We start from the raw sequence: 21,609 nt of genomic DNA, 5'->3' as shown, positions 1-21,609 counted from the left end.
CTGTGAAGCACCTGGTTCTAAGTTGGCTGCCTCAGTTTGCTGCCGTTGTGTGGATGACCTGGGAGGCGGGCCTAAGCACTTCCTGCTGGGCCTTGCGGTTTTATTAAAGGAGGTTGGCCACAAGCTCCCCGCTGAAGTGGAACTAAACTACAGAACCAATGGGAAGCTGTTTATCCTATGCCGCCTCCAGGTCAGGTCCAAGATCACCCCAACTTCTGTCGTTGAGCTGCAGTATGCGGACGACACCTGCGTCTGCGCACATTCAGAGGCTGAACTCCAGGATATAGTCAATGTATTCACTGAGGCATATGAAAGCATAGGCCTTACGCTTAACATCCATAAGAAAAAGATCCTCCACCAGCCTGTTACCGCCGCACAGCACTGTTCTCCAATCATCAGGATCCACGGCGCAGCCCTGGACAACGTGGACCATTTCCCATATCGCGGGAGCCTCTCATCAACAAAGGCAGACATTGATGCGGAGATTCAGCATCCGCTCCAGTGCGTCAGCGCAGCCTTCGGCCGCCTGAGGAAAAGAGTGTTTGAAGACCAGGCCCTCAAATCTACCACCAAGCTCATGGTCTACAGGGTTGTATTAATACCCGCCCTCCTGTATGGATCTGAGGCATGGACGATGTATAGAAGGCACCTCAAGTCGTTAGAGATATATCACCAACGATGTCTCCGCAAGATCCTGCAAATCCCCTGGGAGGACAGGCGCACCAACATCATTGTCTTTGTCCAGGCTAACATCTCCATGCATTGAAGCACTGACCACACTCAATCAGCTTCGCTGGGCAGGCCACATGGTTCGCATGCCAGATACGAGACTCCCTAAGCAAATGCTTTATGCCGAGTTCCTGCATGGTAAACGAGTCAAAGGTGGGCAGCGGAAACGTTACAAGGACACCCTCAAAGCCTCACTGGTAAAGTGTGACATCACCAATGACACCTGGGAGACCCTGGCCAAAGACTGCCCGAGGTGGAGAAACTGCATCCGGGAGCGCATTGAGACTCGCAAAGAGCATGAAGAGGCCAAGCGCAGGCAGCGGAAAGAGCGTGCAGCAAACCAGTCCCACTCACCCCTTCCCTCAATGACTATCTGTCTCACCTGTGACAGAGTCTGTTGCTCTCGTATCGGACTGTTCAGCCACCAAAGAACTCACTTCAGGAGTGGAAGCAAGTCTTCCTCGATTCCGAGGGACTGCCTATGATGATGATGGTAGGAGTTGCATACTATACCTCCAAAAATTGCATTTCTGAATGGTAAAAACCTGCAGTCTTAAACAGTAACAGTCACCATTCTCATACTTGCGTAATAGGCAGGTCAATCGGAACAAGCTCAACAAAACGGTGTCAAAATGGCAAGTTCAGATTCAGAAAGTGTTCTGAAGCTGATCACTACAGGAGATTGATTTGGGTGAGACCATTCCTTTAATCATGTTTTCCTGATTGACAAAGCACAGCTGCAATGCACCAAGTGGGTATGGCCATGAACTTGCTCCCTGAAGGACACATCCAAGACTCTAATATGGTATAATCCTAGAGAGAAAAAAATCGCTTGCGTTTTCATTACTGTTCCTTAGCATTTCAAGAACACGATTGTAACTGCAAAATTAGTCTGCTCACGTTATTTCACTTCACTAAAAGCAATAATACCCAGAATTAAAACCATTTAATGTCGGAGCTGCAGCTGAAGAATCCTGTACTTACCTCTTGAATTAGCCCCAAGACCTATAAATCAAAAAGAACCTGAATTCTACTAATAACTACTTTTATTTATATCGCGCCTTTAACAGAGTAAAACGACCCAAGGTGCTTCACAGCAGTGTTGCAGACAAACAGATAAATTTGACACTGAGCCACAAAAGAAGAAATTAAGGCAGATGACCAAAAGCTTGGTCAAAGAGGTAGGTTTTAAGGAGGAAAGAGAGGTCGAGAGGCGGAGAGGTTTAGGCAGGGAGTTCCAGAGCTTAGGGTCCAGGCAGCTGAAGGCACGGCCACCAATGGTTGAGCATTTATAACGAGCGATGTTCAAGAGGGCAGAATTTGAGGAGCGCAGACATCTTGTGGGGTTGTGAGGCTGTAAAAGATTAGAGATAGAGAGGGGCGAGGTCATGGAGTGATTTGTAAACAAGGATGAGAATTTTGAAATACTATGATATGTCATCCGCCATGATCAAGAGGTGATCCTGTATGCTCAGAGATGTCTGGGATCAAGTGTATATGAAAGATAGATCCAATGCTGGCCCCACTGCTGATTTCGCAAAGAACCCCAGCTTCCCCAGGAGACATCAAAACTGCGAGTACATAGTCTCTGTTGAGTTTTGCAAGGCCGGTTAGTTAAGGCAATCCTATAATTGCAGACACGAAGGTGCTGCAATCAAAAGGGAGCTGGTCACCCAATCACTGAGGTATTCTGGGTGTTGATGCTAGTCAGAAAGGGAACAGGAGCATGGATCGGAACAGGAATAGCCAATTCAGCCCCTCGAGCCTGTTTCGCCACTCGATTAGATCATGGCTGATCTGTATCTTAGCTCCATCTACCCGCCTTGTTCCCGTCTCCCTTAATATCCTTACCAAACAACAATCTGTCAATCTCAGTTTCGAAATTTTCAATTGAGCCACTTTCTACTGGACGATAACTTCCTTTACATTGTTTCTTCAGGGCTTCAAATGTCAAAGTCTTACTGCAGAATGGAAGTGGGCAACATTGAGTGCTGTGGCAGCTATCTGGCCTCCCGAACCTATGTGGTAACTCCTTGATTGTTTCCTCCCCTCCCCTTTAGGGTGGAACTGTTCAGAAGCCTTTGGTCTTGCGTAGATTAGAAATCTTATATCCAGAAGAAACATAAAAGTACAACCCAATTATTCATTCCCTTGGCCTCAAGGAACCTTCAATGACACTAGGCAGAAACGTCTTTGCAATAGGAGCACTCCCACTACTCCAAGAAAGCTTTAACTACAGAAAAACATCTGCATAAAAAGCAACAATCATAATAAGAATTAACATAAGGACTAGGAGCAGGAGTCGGCCATTCAGCCCCTCGAAGCTGCTCCGCTATTCAATGAGATCATGGCTGATCTTCGACCTCAACTCCACTTTCCTGCACTATCCCCATATCCCTTGATTCCATTAATATCCAAAAATCTAGCGATTCCTGTCTTGAATATACTCAAAGACTGTGCCTCCACAGCCCTCTGGAGTAGAGGATTCCAAAGATTCACCACCCTCTGAGTGAAGAAATTCTCCTCATCTCAGTCCTAAATGGCCGATCCCTTATTCTGAGACTGTGACCCCTGGTTCTAGACTCCGCAGGCAGGGAAAACATCCTTCTTGCATCTACCTTGTCAAGCCCTGTAAGAATTTTGTATGTTTCAATGAGATCACCTCTCATTCTTCCAAACTCTAGAGCATATAGGCCTAGTCTACTCAATCTCTCCTCAAGACAATCCCTCCATCCCAGGAATCAGTCTGGTGAACCTTCGTTGTACTCAGTCAATGGCAAGTATATCCTTCCTTATGTAAGGAGACCAAAACTGTACACAATACACAATAACTTGGTGAGACAAAGCATCTTCTCTCACACGAAAGGTACGTCAACATCAGATGGTGATATACATTTGGGGGAAATTTGGAAATGATCACCAGTTTTCAAATTTAATCCAGATGGTCGGCAAAAAACAAGGGAAATCCTATACAAGCTAGCTTCTGAAATCACTGGTCATATTTTGTGTGTTTCACACATGCATTTCTCAATTATTCAGCAAGATTGGGACTAAAGAAAATTAAGGTTACCAAAATTCATCGCCAGTGAAATGAAAAGCTGAAAATACAACGGGGGGGGGGGGGGATTTACAACCACATCTGTAAAGATTAAAAGCATTTTATTGAGAAAAGTCAACACAAACTTGAAGAGTTGCCATTTTATTTGACTGAAACCTTTACAGCATAACCTCCCAAACGGTTTGAACTGGGCACCAACATACAGTACAATTGCCAGAAAAGGCAAAAAAATAATGAAACTAAATACAAAGGCATCAGTCAGACTGTAGTTATTGTGATTCCAAAGTTATGAAAGTCACAAATTTACAAAATTAGACTTGCATAAAACAGGCTGGAAACACTTGGATGTTATCCTTTATTTAATTAATTCTTAAGGCTCACTTAAAAAAAAAAACGATTATAATGATGTAACAAATGTCCACAAAGACCCATTTTAAACGCACACAATGAACCCCATCCACAGGAGGGCAAAGTGTCTCAGTACTGGATGTCACTGCCTTCCCATTTTCTGCACAAGAAACCAGCTAGCACCGCTTCCTTAAAATCAGTCTGCATTGTTTTAGAACAGTGGTCATCTAAGTACAGCTAACCAAAGGAACAAAACTAGTAGCATGCGTCATCGGCAAGATCAACTTTCCTGCAAACTGTAAAGGAGATGCTGGAAAATGGGGGATCCTTTGGAGCAGGATTTATTCGGCACGATAGCGAAGGCGCCGGTCAGTCTGTTGCCTTGGAGGTAATGTGGCACTTGTTGTTCTTCAAAACTCTTTGCAAACGGACAGAGTGCACGAATCGAAGTACATTTGAAGTTTTTTAAGCAAGACAGTTAAATGAGGCTGCACTATCCCGGACGTTGTCGACGTCGAACAACATAGCGCATTGTGTCATGCCTGTAAACTAGAATCAAAGGCCCTAAGTTTCCACATGATTTGCTCCTGATTTTTAGGAGCAACTGGTGTAGAACGGAGTATCTTAGAAATCGGAATTCTCGTCATTTAGTTTGCTCCAGTTCTAGTCAGTTAGAACAGTTTCATTTTGGAACAGAATTTTTTTTTCAAAAGGTGGGGTGTCCGGCCACTTACGCCTGATTTCAAAGTTTCCACAGTGAAAACGTACTCCAAACTAACTTAGAATGGAGTAAGTGAAGATTTTTGTACGCTCGAAAAAACCTTGTCTACACTTTAGAAAATCAGGCGTAGGTTACAAATCAGGCGTAGGGAATGGTGGGGGGGGGGGGGGGGGGTTTAAAGGGAAGTTTACAAACATTAAACACTTCAGTTTTACAAATAAAAAGCCATCATCAATAATAAATGATAAAAACATCAATAAATCAACCAATAAATCCAAAAAAATTAATAAATAAAACATTTTCTACTTACCGACTGCAGCACCGGGAGCCCTCCAACAGCGTGCTGGGATCCCCCCCACCCCCCCACCCCCCCACAGTGTGTCTCTGTCAGTGTCTCTCATTCTCTGTCTGTCAGTGTCTGTGTTTCTGACAGCGAGGGAAGGGGGAGAGGGGGGGAGCAGAGGGAGGGAAGGGGAGCAGAGGGAGGGATGGGGGAGAAGGGGGAGGCATGATGAGAAGGGGGAGGGATGATGGAGAAGGGGATAAAGGGGAGAAGGGGGAGAAAGGAGATTGGGGGAGGGGGGAAGGAGATTGGGGGGGGAAGGAGATTGGGGGAGGGGGGGAAGGAGATTGGGGGGGGAAGGAGATTGGGGGGGGCAAGGAGATTGGGGGGGGCAAGGAGATTGGGGGGGGCAAGGAGATTGGGGGGGGCAAGGAGATTGGGGGGGGCAAGGAGATTGGGGGGGGCAAGGAGATTGGGGGGGGCAAGGAGATTGGGGGGGGGCAAGGAGATTGGGGGGGCAAGGAGATTGGGGGGGGCAAGGAGATTGGGGGGGGCAAGGAGATTGGGGGGGGCAAGGAGATTGGGGGGCAAGGAGATTGGGGGGGGCAAGGAGATTGGGGGGGGCAAGGAGATTGGGGGGGGCAAGGAGATTGGGGGGGGCAAGGAGATTGGGGGGGGCAAGGAGATTGGGGGGGCAAGGAGATTGGGGGGGGGAAGGAGATTGGGGGGGGAAGGAGATTGGGGGGGGAAGGAGATTGGGGGGGAAGGAGATTGGGGGGGAAGGAGATTGGGGGGGAAGGAGATTGGGGGGGGAAGGAGATTGGGGGGGCAAGGAGATTGGGGGAGGGAGGAGATTGGGGGGGGGGAAGGAGATTGGGGGGGAAGGAGATGGGGGGGAAGGAGATTGGGGGGGGGAAGGAGATTGGGGGGGGAAGGAGATTGGGGGGGAAGGAGATTGGGGGGGGGAAGGAGATTGGGGGGGAAGGAGATTGGGGGGGGAATGGGGGGGGAAGGAGATTGGGGGGGGGAAGGAGATTGGGGGGAAGGAGATTGGGGGGGAAGGAGATTGGGGGAAGGAGATTGGGGGGGGAAGGAGATTGGGGGGGGGAGGAGATTGGGGGGGGGAAGGAGAATTGGGGGGGAAAGGAGATTGGGGGGGGAAGGAGATTGGGGGGGGGAAGGAGATTGGGGGGGGGAAGGAGATTGGGGGGGGAAGGAGATTGGGGGGGAAGGAGATTGGGGGGGGAAGAAGATTGGGGGGGGAAGGAGATTGGGGGGGGAAGGAGATTGGGGGGGGGAAGGAGATTGGGGGGGAAGGAGATTGGGGGGGGGAGGAGATTGGGGGGGGGAAGGAGATTGGGGGGGGAGGAGATTGGGGGGGGGAGGAGATTGGGGGGGGAGGAGATTGGGGGGGAGGAGATTGGGGGGGGACGAGATTGGGGGGGGACGAGATTGGGGGGGGACGAGATTGGGGGGGAGGAGATTGGGGGGGGAGGATGGGGGGGGGAAGGAGAATGGGGGGGGCAAGGAGATTGGGGGGGCAAGGAGATTGGGGGGGCAAGGAGATTGGGGGGGGCAAGGAGATTGGGGGGGCAAGGAGATTGGGGGGGGGCAAGGAGATTGGGGGGGCAAGGAGATTGGGGGGGCAAGGAGATTGGGGGGGGCAAGGAGATTGGGGGGGCAAGGAGATTGGGGGGGGCAAGGAGATTGGGGGGGCAAGGAGATTGGGGGGGGCAAGGAGATTGGGGGGGGCAAGGAGATTGGGGGGGGCAAGGAGATTGGGGGGGAAGGAGATTGGGGGGGAAAGGAGATTGGGGGGGGAAGGAGATTGGGGGGAAGGAATTGGGGGGGAAGGAGATTGGGGGGAAGGAGATTGGGGGGGAAGGAGATTGGGGGGGAAGGAGATTGGGGGAGGAAGGAGATTGGGGGGGAAGGAGATTGGGGGGGGAAGGAGATTGGGGGGGGGAAGGAGATTGGGGGAGGAAGGAGATTGGGGGGGGAAGGAGATTGGGGGGGGAAGGAAGTTGGGGGGGGAGAGATTGGGGGGGGGAAGGAGATTGGGGGGGGAAGGAGATTGGGGGGGGAAGGGGAGATTGGGGGGGAAGGAGATTGGGGGGGAGAGGGGGGAAGGAGATTGGGGGGGAAGGAGATTGGGGGGGGAAGGAGATTGGGGGGGAGGAGATTGGGGGGGGGAAGGAGATTGGGGGGTGAAGGAGATGGGGGGGGAAGGAGATTGGGGGGGGGAAGGAGTGGGGGGGGACGGAGATTGGGGGGGGAAGGAGATTGGGGGGGGAAGGAGATTGGGGGGGGAAGGAGATTGGGGGGGGGAAGGAGATTGGGGGGGGGAAGGAAGATTGGGGGGGGGAAGGAGATTGGGGGGGGAAGGAGATTGGGGGGGAAGGAGATGGGGGGGGGAAGGAGATTGGGGGGGAAGGAGATTGGGGGGGGAAGGAGATTGGGGTGGGGGAAGGAGATTGGGGGGGGGAAGGAGATTGGGGGGGGAGGAGATTGGGGGGGGGAGGAGATTGGGGGGGGGGAGGAGATTGGGGGGGGGGAGGAGATTGGGGGGGGGGGAGGAGATTGGGGGGGGGACGAGATTGGGGGGGGGACGAGATTGGGGGGGGGACGAGATTGGGGGGGGACGAGATTGGGGGGGGGAGGAGATTGGGGGGGGAGGAGATTGGGGGGGGGGAAGGAGATTGGGGGGGGAAGGAGATTGGGGGGGGGGGAAGGAGATTGGGGGGGGGGGAAGGAGATTGGGGGGGGGGGAAGGAGATTGGGGGGGGGGAAGGAGATTGGGGGGGGGGAAGGAGATTGGGGGGGGGGAAGGAGATTGGGGGGGGGGGGAAGGAGATTGGGGGGGGGAAGGAGATTGGGGGGGTGGGGAAGGAGATTGGGAGAAGGAGATTGGGGGGGGTGGGGGGGAAGGAGAAGGGGGAGGGAGGCTGACCGGGCCGGGCCCGAGACTTCGGACAGGGCCCGTCCCCAGCACCAGATTTACAGGTAGGTGACGTTGGGTCGGGTCGGGGGGGTGGTGGGAGGGAGGTCGGTTTGGTTCGGGTCAGGGGGAGGGAGGGAGGGAGAGGGAGGTCAGGTCGAGGGGAGGGAGGTCAGGTCGGGTCAGATCCAGTCTGGGGGCGGGGGCGGGGGCGGGTGTCGGGTACAGTCCGGGGGCTGGAGGGGGGAAAGCGGTTGTCGGGTCCGGTCCGGGGGGAGGGGGAGCGGGTGTCGGGTACAGTCCGGGGGCAGGGGGGAGAAAGCGGTTGTCGGTACCGGTCCGGGGGGGGGGGGCGGGGAGCGGGAGTCAAGTCGGGTCGGGAGGAAGCAGGAGCTGGCCGTGGGAGGAGCCTTATGCACGCAGGCCCAGTGAGGCCATTCGGCCAGGGCTAGGGGCTGCGTGCTTCCGGCCCCTCCCACACAGTTTCGGGCGCCCGGAGCTACTGCACTTGCGTGCCCACTGTAGCGCGCTATGTGCAGAGGTCCAGGCACTGTTTTCAGCGCAGGGACCTGGCTCCGCCCCCTACAGCTCCTGCTGCGCTGCACCGAGGGCCAGAGGACCTGCAGGGAGATGGAGAATACGGAGGGTTTTTTTAGGCGCACTTTGTGGCGCGAAAAACAGGCGTCCAGGTTGGGACTGCGCCGTTCTAGGCGCGTCTCGAAACTTGGGCCCAAAAACTGTACATTTCAGGAGCTGGCCATTTTATCCCAAGTCATCCGTGAAGTTGTCATTGCACCAGGTGTGAGCCCCACCCGGTCATTTTCGTTCATCAGCAGCGAGGTATTCTGAAAATCCTCTGGGGAGCGGTTATTGAGAAAGCAATTATTTTTGTAGACGATGTTCTTTATTTAAATTCAGGAATTTTTAATTCTGGGCATACACTGCTTGGCACTCAAATACTTGAAAGCTAATTATTTAAATCGGGGCAACTGATGCAAATCAACATTTCTCAGGAGAAATCTGAGTTTCCTTTAGAAGAAAAAAATGACTAATGTCAAAAGGTACCCAGATTTTAAAATGACAATTCAAAGCTTCCAGATTAATGATCTTCAACATGTGACTTTTTGAAACTTTGAATGAATTGAGGCAGAAGTTAGGAATAAGCCAAAGTATATATTTTTTATAAAAAGCATCTAATTATTTGTAAATTTAAGGAAATTATGACATGCCGATTAAAAACTTCAATTAAATTGAAGGCACTTTTACTTAGTGAATTAAGCAGCCCTGTGTATCAGTTCAATCAAGACAAAATCGAGAATGATTAATTTTTCCCCTATAGGTTTTGCATCCTGTGCACTCTTCACAATCCTCGTTGCAGATATTAAGCGATAGAACATAATTATCTAAAATAAAGTTAGTGTGGTTAAAGTGGGACCAAAAACAAAAATCTAAATTTAAAAAACGCAAGCTTTAAAACACTCTGGATCTGAAGCCCTCACTCAAACTACCAATCTCCAAAAATTGAATCCTATAAATGCTTGTTCCAAAATTGTAAGAGGTTTTGAAAGCTTTTTTCCAGTGTTTTGTGATGAAGCTTTTTAGAGGAAGGAGATAACATTGGAATGATTTGGCTTCTGCATTAGTTAGTCGAGTAGAAAGTTCCTATGTTTAAGGGCACAATGCAATTTATAAATGTTTAAAATGTGAAATACAAATTGCAGTTCAGGTTCTTTTGCCACATTTAATTGAATCCTAAAATAAATGATGTTGGATTAAAGGAAAAACTATTTATTTCTATCATTTGTGCTTGTGACTGATGAGAAATGAAAGCGATAAATAATGTCTGCAGCAAGTTCAGACCAAAAATAAATCAATGAAGCACATATCAAGAGCCTGCTGCAATGGGTTAGGGTGGGTAAGGCATCACTGTTAATGTTCCTTTCCACCAGCCTCTTCCCAACCTCCCTAGACATTCACAGACATGAAAACGTGCAACCTCTTTAAAAGCCAACTTGTTCCTCGTTGTCGAGCACAAGAATCATTCGATCTTTATCAGCAAAATGGACAAAACTACATTTTGAAAGGCAATATATATTATATATCCCTCTGTCAGTTTATCCAGGCTATATTTCAAAACCATAATGAATATTACAAAAATGTATTGTACCCGTCATTACATTTTGTAAATCGCAAAACGTTTGTGTAAAATGATTAATAGAGTCACTCTACCAGGGGGGGAAACTTTTAAAGTTTAAAAAAAATGCTTAAAACTGTTGTAAATAAGTGGAGACATTTTAAGTAGAAATCCAAACTCAAAAAAAAATGCCCAGTTTTGTTGGATCGATATGAACTCAAAAAAATAGCAATTGTGCAGCTGTCCACAGCGTTTCCCCCACCACCCTCGTGAAGTTATTTAAAATATATCATCATCATCATCATAGGCGGTCCCGCGAAGCGAGGATGACTTGCTTCCACGCCAACAAGGCTAAGTTCACAGGTATTTCAATAAGGACCTAATATTCCAGGTCCTGAACTACGTCCGGAAGGGTGGAAGATACCTGTGGGTGGATTTTTTTAACGTGTGGTGGCCGTTGCAAACCAGCCACCACACGGGCTTAACAGAGCTAGGTCTTGGTCCAGTGGCAAGGGTTAACCAGGACGACTGGAGACCAGCTCTGCTGCACGGACCTAGTGTGCACACATATCGCAGTGTGGGCTGGCCCGTGCTGCCCCTGGGCCCCTGGCCCCGAACTCACGCCTCCCCTGGGCCCCGATCTATACATAAAATACACAATTGTACTAACATTTGGGTTCTCATTTCAAAAAAACTAGAAATTCAATTTGGACCTTTAAAAAGGCAAATTATGAGCTAAAGAGGGAGACTTGTAGAAAATGCACTGGCATTGTGATTTAAATCAAAGAAACCCACCCCAAATCATAAACGTCAGCTTAACACTTGGACCAAATGGGTTTCACAAAATAGATCAACAGTCAAAATTAAGACATGCCTCTATCATTATACTTTGGCGTTGATTATTATTAAACGTTAACTGCATGTATTCCCTTTGTCGGTTTGTCAAGAACTTTGCCAATTGACATGAAGACTTATGAAACACATGAGAATTTTTCCACCCAGTTTATGAATTCAGAGAAATGGGATTTTGATCAGGTTTCAGTGTCCGAAAACTGATTTTGAAATAAAGAACAAAACCGGTATACTGACCAAATGACATGTGTCAATTCCCAATGCCAACTTTTTGGTACATCTTTATCATGAGGCCGTCAGCTTTCAAAACTAGTGCAAAATATGAGCATGCATTGTGAGTGGCTGACCAAAATTAATGTGAAACCTATGAAATTGACTTGGCCTTAATCAGTTTCCAAAAATTGTTCATGAACAAAAATCTGGCCTCTGTGCAGTTTGGATTTTAATGGTGTAGGGAGATCGATAGCCCGACATATTGTCAGCTGAAGCACCTTGGAAACTCAAAGGGTGGGGAGAAAAAAAAAAGGCTGATTCCAGTGATTGTCTCTACACAGTTGTTTCTCGTGCTTTTAGGTTTGGTGCTGAGTATTGTCGGCGCATTCTGGGTGGGGTAGTGAAATGGTTGTGGTACGCTCTATCAGTTCTACTGTACTCGTGTCCATTGAAACAATTTTCCAAAGACCCACTATCGTAGCAATGAGGCCGCTGATGGTTGCGTCGTTGATGGTGCATCGGCGGCGACTCAGGGGTTTGCCGACCGTTGGACGACTGCAATGATTCGGTCGAGTTTGAAGTCTGCCGACGCAAGCCGCACTGCTGACCGTTGCTGAACGAATTGCTGCGCCAGCGAGCCGGCGGCTCGTTCTTGTGGCGCTGCCCGCCGCCATAGCTGTACCCGCCGCCTGCCCCGTACGGGCGCCACGAATGAGGCTGATCGCGACCGTTCCTTTCGCTGGCCTCCTCCTCGGTGCCGCTTCCTTCCTTGGCGTCCCTTTCGACCACAAACTCGATCGCCTCCTCGCCCGTTATGATGATGTGGGTCCCGGGACTCCAGGAGTTTCGGTGGCTGGGGTTACTTTTGAACGGGAATCGCAGCTTGCGGTCCTGCGGTGGGATAAATCGGTGTGGCACACTCTGCCTACGTAGCTGCTTGGTGATCTCCTGCTGCTGCAGGTTCTTAAACCGAATTTGCTCCAGTCTCATCCAGCGCAGACGGCCACGTCGGAATTCTGGATCTTCCGTCATTAGCCTTGAAACGCGCTTGTCCTTGCTGGTCTCGCCCTCATTCGTGGAGTCACTGCTACTTCCGTGCTTGGCCTCTTCACTGCCCTCGCGTTTCTTTTTAAGGTAGTCGTTGCCGGAGATGGGTTTCCCCTGCTGCTCTTGTGGGTCAATTAGGGGCAAAACTTTCTCCATCTGCAGCATTTTGTCTCGCAGAACCTTTATCTCTTCTTCCTTCGTGTTATTCTGCTTCTTCACTTCTTGCAAAATATTTTCTAACTTGTCCACGTGGCATTTAAGGTCGTCCACATCACTGGGAGTTTTCACAGCGACCATTACATCCTCAATCCGCTCCTCTCCAACACCAACCGTATCCCACACATCCCTTGCAACAGCTCGCCAAGAATCTCGCTCATTTGGATCTTTCTTTCCATAGGCAGCACACAGCTCCTTCATTTTGACAATGGCCAGTGCCTCAATCTCCTGCCTAGTATGCCTGAAATCGTTCAGTGCCACCTCGTAACAAATCTCCTTCACAGCCTGGATCTTAAGGTCTGAAAACGTCACCCATTTCGGGTCTTTGGTAATTTTACGCCGCTTGGGAATCTGGTAAACTTTGATCTGTTCGTGCTTTTTCCCACTGCTGGGTAGGCCACACTTTTTTACAATGGTTTGCAGCTTGCTCGGAGGCAGTTTCTCCCTCAGGGAGGTTATCAATCGCCAACTCTCTTCACAAGACCTCTTGTCTGAATCATCCCCACTATCAGAGTCTGCATCCTTTAAAGAAAAAAAAAACCAAAATGCCCCAAAACAACCAAAATTAAAATTAAACCCAAAATTCAAATTGAATGAAAACAAGAAAAAAAAACACTAAACGTCATGAAGAAAACATGGGGGATGGGAGAACTATGATGAGTTAGATGAACATGCTTAAAACCTTTGATACAAAAAAAATCACACACACAATTATGGTCCAGAATCCAAAAAGAATCAAACACTTCGTGCAAATATTTTTCAACCAGCTAGAAGATGCCCACCTGTGATACAATCCCTGTTAAAGCAGCCTCGGCCATTTATAGGTCCAATAGCATATAATAATAACTTGTATTTATATAGCACCTTTAACATAGTAAAACGTGCCGAGGGGATTCACAGCAGTGTTATAAGACAAAACAGATAAATTTGACACCGAGCCACAAAAGAAATTAAGGCAGGTGACTAAAAGCTTGGTTAAAGAGGTAGGTTTTAAGGGGCGTCTTAAAAGAAGAAAGAAGTAAAGAGGCGGAGAGTTTTAGGGAGGGAGTTCTAGAGCTTGGGGCCCAGGCAGCTCAAGGTACGGCCACCGATGGTGGAGCGATTGTCATCAGGGATGCTGAAGGGGGCAGAATTTGAGGCACATATGCTTACAGTTACCTATTTGCTTGTTCGAGGTGCTTCTTAGGGTTACACTACAGGTGGATCTTTCTGTACTTCACACCATTCAAAAATATTTGCAGAAACAAATCGGATATTTTATAGATTCTACACCACAATTCTGCAGATGATTAATTTTGACAAACAAGTTACGAAAAGGGAAGCGAAATCCAAAATTTAAATTTTAAATGCAGGGTGTTAAACTGCCCTTATCCATTTATATGGAAAAATTCAACCCTTTCCCCCCCCCCACCCCCCCATCCCCCCAACCCCGCTCTAAATTTCAAAGCTGTGGCCAAGACATGCTACGAACATGCAAAAAAAAGTGACTGGTCTCTTCGCAGTCCCCATTTAAAGGGCAGGAGGACAGCGCAGTGCATTCCGTTTGGGACAGTGGTCGAAAGGATGTAGTTAAGATGGGTTAGTACGCAGGTACACATAAAATCGCAGTTAAAATCCAGAGCAGCCAATACTCGACTCAATGCTAGAACAAAGGCAAGTTGTGTTTTTTTTAAGTAGTTTCTCATCCTTGCAGGGAAAACACGAGTAAGATCGTTTGCGATCCACTGACCAACAATGTTATTCATCATTCCTTTCAACAACTGACACCAGACTAAAAAGCGCTGATACTTTTTGATCGAGAAGAATTGTTTTCATGAAAAGTACATCGACCAAAGATTTTGCCCGACGTCTCGGTGTTGCAGTATTGGGACAACGTGGATTACAGAAAGGAATTGTGTGTGCGTTTTTTAAAAAATTATTTGGGAATCGAGTAAACGCAAGAATGAGACACTACCAACTCTTAAATTTTGGGGGGGGAAAAATGAACTCTACCATCTATGTTATCAACAGTCTAATTGGGAATGTTAAGCAGAATTGATCACAACTAACAGCACAAATTCAAATCATCCACAAGATTCCTGCACTGGAACAAACAAGGCATCAGTACCTAGTCGCCTTGATTTGGCTAGCATTTACTATCTTACAGCGAAATGGAAATGTCAAGGACAGTGTGGGCAGCATAAAGATCTCAAGATAAAAAAAATAAGCTTCAAAGTCCATTGCTATCCTTTTAAAAATAAATCATGGCATTCAGATTTCTATTAGCAGATTAGATGTATTTTAATAAAGTACAGCAGCAACAAGTTACCAAAACTTTACAAGTGCCTTCAGTTTTTTTTAAAAACATGTTGCTCCAGGTGTATGTTGATTTTTTTTTAATTACTTGCTGCTTACATTTAAAATTAAAAACCAATTGCCAAAGAACTAAATTGGTTGATCAACTAATCTTAGTGCCAGCTGTGACTCAGTGGGCAGCACCCTCGCCTCTGGGTCAGAAGGTTGTGGGTTCAAGTCCCACTCCAGAGACTTGAGCACATAAATCTCAGCTGACACTCCCAGTGCAGTGCTGAGGGAGTGCTGCACTGTCGGAGGTGCCGTCTTTCAGATGAGACGTTAACTGGAGGCCCCGTCTGCCCTCTCAGGTGGACCTAAAAAATCCCATGGCACTATTTCAAAGAAGAGCAGGAATTATATCCCCGGTGTCCTGGGCCAATATTTATCCCTCAATCAACACAACAAAAAACAACAGATTATCTGGTCATTATCACATTGCTGTGTGTGGGAGCTTGCTGTGCACAAATTGGCTGCCGTGTTTCCTACATTACAATAGTGACTACACTTCAAAAAACAAGAGTACTTAATTGGCTGTGGAGCACTTTGGAACGTCTAGTGGTCGTGAAAGGCGTTATATAAATGCAAGTCTTTCTTAAATCAGATATTTGATTGAACAACAATTTGACCTTTTTGCTTTTGTCTAAGTTTGAATTCAAGGCTTAAAGGCAAAACTGTGTACTGTACTAACGGAAATGGGCAGAAAGTAGAGGTTCGCCTACTATTAAAACGTAGTCATATATCATTTATATGCATACTAATACTTTGAAGGGGAATCTCACTAACCTATTTTATTAAACACTTGCAAAAGGAATATTCACCACCGTTCATTTTTCCAATATTTGTTTAAACAGTTGAAAAATTAATGGTGCTGAACATGGTTTTGGTAAGCGTTTAATAGATTCTAATTGATAATCTCTGAAAATGCCATCTATACATCATGGTTCTTCCTCTTTCCCCAACTGCTTCACAAGTGCCATTCGGCAAGGCAGAATGAACAATATTCACAGCACGCTTTTAACACGTGTACCATCAGAAGTTTATAAAATGCAGGTGGCCTTTCCAATGCTGTTCAGAGCAGATAAAAGCAAATTAAAAAACCTCCCATAATCTTCTATTACCGGCATATCTCTCAAACAATACATCAGAACCCCAATTTGGCTCCTGGCTGGGCGATGGTACCACAGGCACGAGGCACGCTGCAGTATTTGCCCAAGCTCCCATGGCCACGTGCCACGTGACAGCCTCGGGAGTAAGCCTCAGCTGGTGACTTGAGCAAGACCTAACCCAATCCTGCACTTGCCTGACATCAGTCACGGGTACTTGAAGCGCAGTCAGTGGGCACCAGTCGGGGAGTCGGAACTCTTGCCAATTCCCCTCTCCCTAACACGCTGAAGCCAATTGTACCGTCCCCCACTCACCATGCTGGCAGAGGTCAGCATGGACTCCTCTGGAGGTTAAACCAAAGAACTCTCTGGTCTGCATGGTTGTTGAGTCAATCGGGGGAATTTTTGTTCCTTAAATGTGTGTGCTCATCAAGATGAGGGATTGGCGGAGCAGGCTCGAGGGGCTAGATGGCCTACTCCTGTTCCTAATTCTTATGTTCTATGTTAGTGCCAGGGACTGGAACACTTACCATTTCAAGCTTCCCGTTTCAGCATCAAGCACTCCCATTGGAGGTATAGCACCAGTAGATGTGGGGTATAGCTCAACCTCCTATTGCATCAATGTGCACCATTTTTCCATTTCCCACACCAAACAATCTTAGGCATAGACAGCCAACAAGTCCCAGATTAAGGGCAGCTTTGTGCTGAGGGCCCTATGCCCATTCGGAACTCAAGATTCGAATCACAACAGGAGGATAATTTCATCCATCAGTTTGGATTTGAACCCAAGCCCCAGAGGCAAAAGACCAATATCTCACCATGGTGTCAACCAGTTCCTACCTCGATTCATATTTTAAGAACAAATCCCAAATAAGTCTATGGGGCCAACACAGCACAATTTTTTATAAAGCAAACTAGTATCAATTCAAAAAAGAACATATCAAAAAGGATTAAAAGGTTTGTGTATAAACAAATACAGATGTGAGCTATCCTGTTACAAAAAAGGTTTATTTATCTGACTAATGTCCACAATTATTTACTGCTGACTTTGTTAAGCATTTAATTATTTTCTCCCACAGATCTTCTTAAGTTTTGCTCTAAAACTGAACTAATTCAAGTAAAAAAAACATTTATTTCGATTTGACAATGGAATGGTTTCGTTTCGCAACAGCTGCTTTTCTGCTCAACATCCTTTGTATTAATTATCCTGTAAGTTAAAGCATCTGTTGGGTACATAACCCTTGTCTCCCTGAATAAACCTTCGCTGCAAAATATTGTTCAAAGATGGCACTACCGTTATTTCTCCAAAAGTACAAGGAGAGTCAAGTCCCATGCAAGAGAAGTGGATTGTACCATGCGGTTTTAAATGATCCACTTCAAGACTCATCACAAAGAGATCAATGAGAAGTCAGAGGTCAAAGATTGTGCAAAATTAGTATAGTGTCCGGAAGTCAACGAAGCAAGCATGGACAGTCCACCCATTTCAGGCCAGTATAATGCAATAGGAGCAACCGACACACAAGACATGTTAGAGTTAAGGGAGAAAAATAAAACCCTTACCAAGCGTTGTTGCTCCAAAAGCAGGTCTGCCTCTTCCTTCTCTTTCTTGTACAGAATCTCCATTTCTTGAAGCCTGTTGAGAACAGAATGATTGACGTAATGTATTTGCTTCATGGGTTCTATGCTTAAGAATTCATAGCAATACATTGCTGTAGGTGCAACGTCTAAAATCCAGAATCCTCGGGACCGAGGCCGCTCCGAATTCCGGGCTTCCCATTTGTTTTCTGACGTCACGACTCCGGAAACACCCGAGCCCAGGTTCGGGTATCTCCAGATTTCGGAACCTCAGAAAGGGTGGGGGGGGGGGGGGGGGGCGGGGAAGATTACTGCCAAAGAGCTGTTTAGGCCCCCGCCGAGGATATTGTTGGGCTGGCCCCCACCAAGGACGTTGTGGGGCAGGCCAGCGAGGAGGCCCCGAGGTAAGGGCAGCGGCGACGAGCGGGGCGAGGCCAGAGGTCGGCAGGGTCGTCGAGTCCGGATTCCGGAACATTTTACGGATTCCGGACGACCCTGCCACCGATCGGTCTGGATTCCAGAACTCCGGATGCTGACCCTATATTAAGAACTAGTTGGTTTATTAGCAAAGTTTTAACAATCACACTACACATTCCCAGTTCATCCACCAGGCTCACAACCACCTGCCTCATCGTGGATCCCCCGAACCCAACTGGCTGGGGTTTTATTAAGTCTTGTGAACATCACGTGACTGGCTAAGCCACTCCCAACTCAACAGCTCTACCAACCTGTGAACGTTCAGTACAGACCCAGGACTGGGCAGATTTGAAAATGATTGCCTAACTTGCATTTCTGGTTTTTAGTAAAGCAGATCCAGTGACTATTTCCTCTCTGTACATACATGTTCGCAGTATAACGCAGATTACATGCCACACATGTACAAAAACATGGCATTACTAATGTACAATAGACAACAGCACAGGTCAGAATAGATGGATGGAATGAGGCAAGTGCAGGCAATTTTAGATAGATTTGGGGTCTTTTAAAACTTCTAATTACCAGGAGTATCAAGATTTTGTGCAATAGGTCTCATTAGGGATGAGGGAAAGGCTGTGCCCTTTGAAGAGCATTACCATAAACATTTTACGCCGAATGATGATCACAAAAGCAGGATCTGTTCACAAAATTAAATAGCTCAGGGCACTTCCTTACACAGTAAGTATTACAACTCTGCTGAGGCAAGACAGATCTGAAACGTGAGCCTATTTGACATTTCATTTCATGCAAGCTTTGTGCATGGGATAATGGCAATGGGAGAATGCAGTGACAACACTGGAATAAGTAGAAGCCACAAGTCAGGCAAACAGAGGCGCAGTGGGTGTAACAAGGTCATAGTGTCACTTGTGGCTCAGTGGGCAGCACACTCGCTTCTGAGTCAGAAGGTTGTGGGTTCAAGTCCCACTCCAGGGACTTGAACACACAAATCTAGGCTGACACTCCCAGTGCAGTGCTGAGGGAGTTCCGCACTGTCGGAGGTGCCGTCTTTTGGATGAGACGTTAAACCGAAGCCCCATCTGTTCTCTCAGGTGGACGTAAACGATCCCATGGCACTGTTTTGAAGAAGAGCAGGGGAGTTATCCCTGGTGTCCTGGCCATTATCTATCCCTCAATCAACATACCAAAAAAAACAGATTATCTGGTCAATATCACATTGCTGTTTGTGGGAGCTTGCTGTGCGCAAATTGGTTGCCGTGTTTCCTACATTACAACAGTGACTACACTCCAAAAGTACTTCATTGGCTGTGAAGCGCTTTAAGACATCCTTGGTAAAAGAGGTAGGTTTTAAGGAGCGTCTTGAAGGAGAAAATAGAGGTAGAGAAGTGGAGAGGTTTAGGCAGGGAGTTCCAGAGCTTAGAGCCCAGGCAGCTGAAGGCATGGCCACTGATGGTTGAGCGATTACAATCAGGGATGCTCAAGAGGGCAGAACTAGGGGAGCGCAGACATCTCGGGGGCAGGGGGGTGGTGCTGGAGGAGATTACAGAGATAGGGAGGGGCGAGGGCCATGGAGGGATTTGAAAACAAGGATGAGAATTTTGAAATTGACCTGCTGCTTAACCGGGAGCCAATGTAGGTCAGCGAGCACAGGGGGTGATGGGTGAATGGGACTTGGTGCGAGTTAGGACACGGGCAGCCAAGTTTTGTATCACGCCTAGTTTACATAGGGTAGAATGTGGGAAGCCAGCCAGGAGTTCGTTGGAATAGTCAAGTCTAGAGATAACAAAGGCATGGATGAGGGCTTCAGCAGCGGATGAGCTGAGACAAGGACGGAGACTGGCGATGTTCTGGGGGTATGTTGTCGAAAGCTCATTTCGGGGTCAAATATGACACCAAGGTTGCAAACAAAACAGTGTGCATGAATATGTGCACTGGAAGCCAGTGCAAGTAAAGCATCGTTATTTAATGTAGTTCACTTGTGTCAGCAATTTCATAAACATCAGGGTGGGTAACAGAAGTGCAACATTGGTGTAGCTGGAATTGGAGCAATGAAGTAGTTTTTATTCTGCATCTAGCGCACATCTTCTCTGTGCACCCGTGATCTTGATAAGAGACCCATTTCCAGCATCAACCTCGCTCACCTCGAGAGCCTTAAAAACCATGTACAAAAAATGTCTGTAGGTTACTTGGGGCATCTGCAATTACCTTTTCTCCATCTCTTGCTTCATGTCGATGCCTTGTTTCTCCAGAAGTTCCCGTTGAGCAAAGGCCCAATCGACAGGTTCTACCGGGGTCTCAGCTGATGGAGTCTTCTCCCGTTCGGCGCGCGCCTGTTCAGGGTGGTTGAATCGGAACACGTGGTTCTTGCCCATAATAATACGATTCCCTTAAAAACGAGTTTGCGTCAACAGTTTCAAATTTCAGAACAGTGCAATTGATATCAGGACAAGTAAAAATTTAAATAAACGACCTGCAGAAATACAAACAATTGATTCACTGGTCAGCTGTGGCTCAGTGGGCAGCACTCTCGCCTCTGAGGCAGAAGGTTGTGGGTTCAAGTCCCACTCCAGGGATTTGAACACAAAAATCTAGGCTGACAATCCCAGTGCTGAGGGAGTGCTGCACTGTCAGAGGTGCCGTCTTTTGGATAAGACGTTAAACTGAGGTCCCATCTACCCTCCTATTTCTTATGTTATTATGTTCTCTCAGGTGGATGTAAAAGATCCCACAGCACTATTTTGAAGAGCAGGGGAGTTATCCCCGCTGTCCTGGCCAATATTTATCCCTCAATCAGCATCACTAAAGCAGATTTTCTGGTCATGATCACATTGCTGTTTGGAATCAATGGATGATAATTCTCGTTGGAGTTCAGAAGAATGAGAGGTGATCTATTGAAACATATAAGATTCTGAGGGCGCCCGACAGGGTAGATGTGGAGAGGATGTTTCCCCTTGTGGGGTGTTGTAGGCATTAGGCACCCTAGGGCAACGGCACCTGTAGTATAAAGTTAGAACTATATGTAACTTGAATCATAAAATGGCTACCAGTGAAGCCTCAAGGGATTTCTGTTAGCTGAATTAGACCGCATTCCTGCAAACTGATACTTGTTATTTCCCACACACAGGACCAGCAAGCAAGCTCGGCAGGTGTCTCTAATCAGCTAGGCCTCAGGACTAAATGTTCTAGTAACAATACGACTCTGTAGCAGGATGGAGATAAGGAGGCTACCCAAAGACAGCATTCAAGGACAGTAAGATAAGGGAGGCCCAGGCCATGTTACAAGACACGAGAGTCATTCCTAGCAACACACCCCTTAGCAACACATCTCTTAGCAACACATCTCTTGGCAACACATGAGCCACTTTACGTTTAGAGACTAACTCTATCTATTGGTCTAATGTAACTATAGTAAACTGTTGTATGTAACTGTAGTAAACTGTTGTAAAACATATAAAGATCCATGAAACCCTTTGTTCTGCGGAGTGAAGTGCCTGGATCCAGTCCTGAGGCTTCCTCCCCGCTGGCGTTAATAAAGACCACATTGGCGTTGGAACCGACTCTGAGTGTTGAGTGATTCTTCTGATAAAACACTAACACGGGGGAATCTAGAACTAGGGGGCATA

The 21,609-nt window shown here is 47.5% G+C and overlaps 1 protein-coding gene across 18 annotated transcripts in view; it reads right to left on the bottom strand.

The window, feature by feature from the left end:
- kif1b (kinesin family member 1B) overlaps positions 1–21,609 on the bottom strand; it is a 327,704-nt gene that overhangs the window by 108,868 nt on the left and 197,227 nt on the right. For 16 of the 18 annotated variants that reach the window (XM_070860541.1, XM_070860555.1, XM_070860547.1 and 13 more), the window contains 2 exons: positions 20,192–20,372; positions 17,537–17,609 (listed from right to left, as the gene is read on the bottom strand). In XM_070860541.1, coding sequence (XP_070716642.1) covers positions 17,537–17,609; positions 20,192–20,372 — 254 coding nt within the window. Of the gene's footprint in view, positions 1–9,849; positions 13,062–17,536; positions 17,610–20,191; positions 20,373–21,609 lie in introns of those variants that run through there. The other 2 variants (XM_070860553.1, XM_070860554.1) reach the window with 1 other exon arrangement.

The sequence above is a fragment of the Pristiophorus japonicus genome, chromosome 18 (assembly GCF_044704955.1).
Source record: "Pristiophorus japonicus isolate sPriJap1 chromosome 18, sPriJap1.hap1, whole genome shotgun sequence".
Taxonomy (NCBI): domain Eukaryota; kingdom Metazoa; phylum Chordata; class Chondrichthyes; family Pristiophoridae; genus Pristiophorus; species Pristiophorus japonicus.
This window is presented reverse-complemented; position numbering and strand designations above follow the sequence as displayed.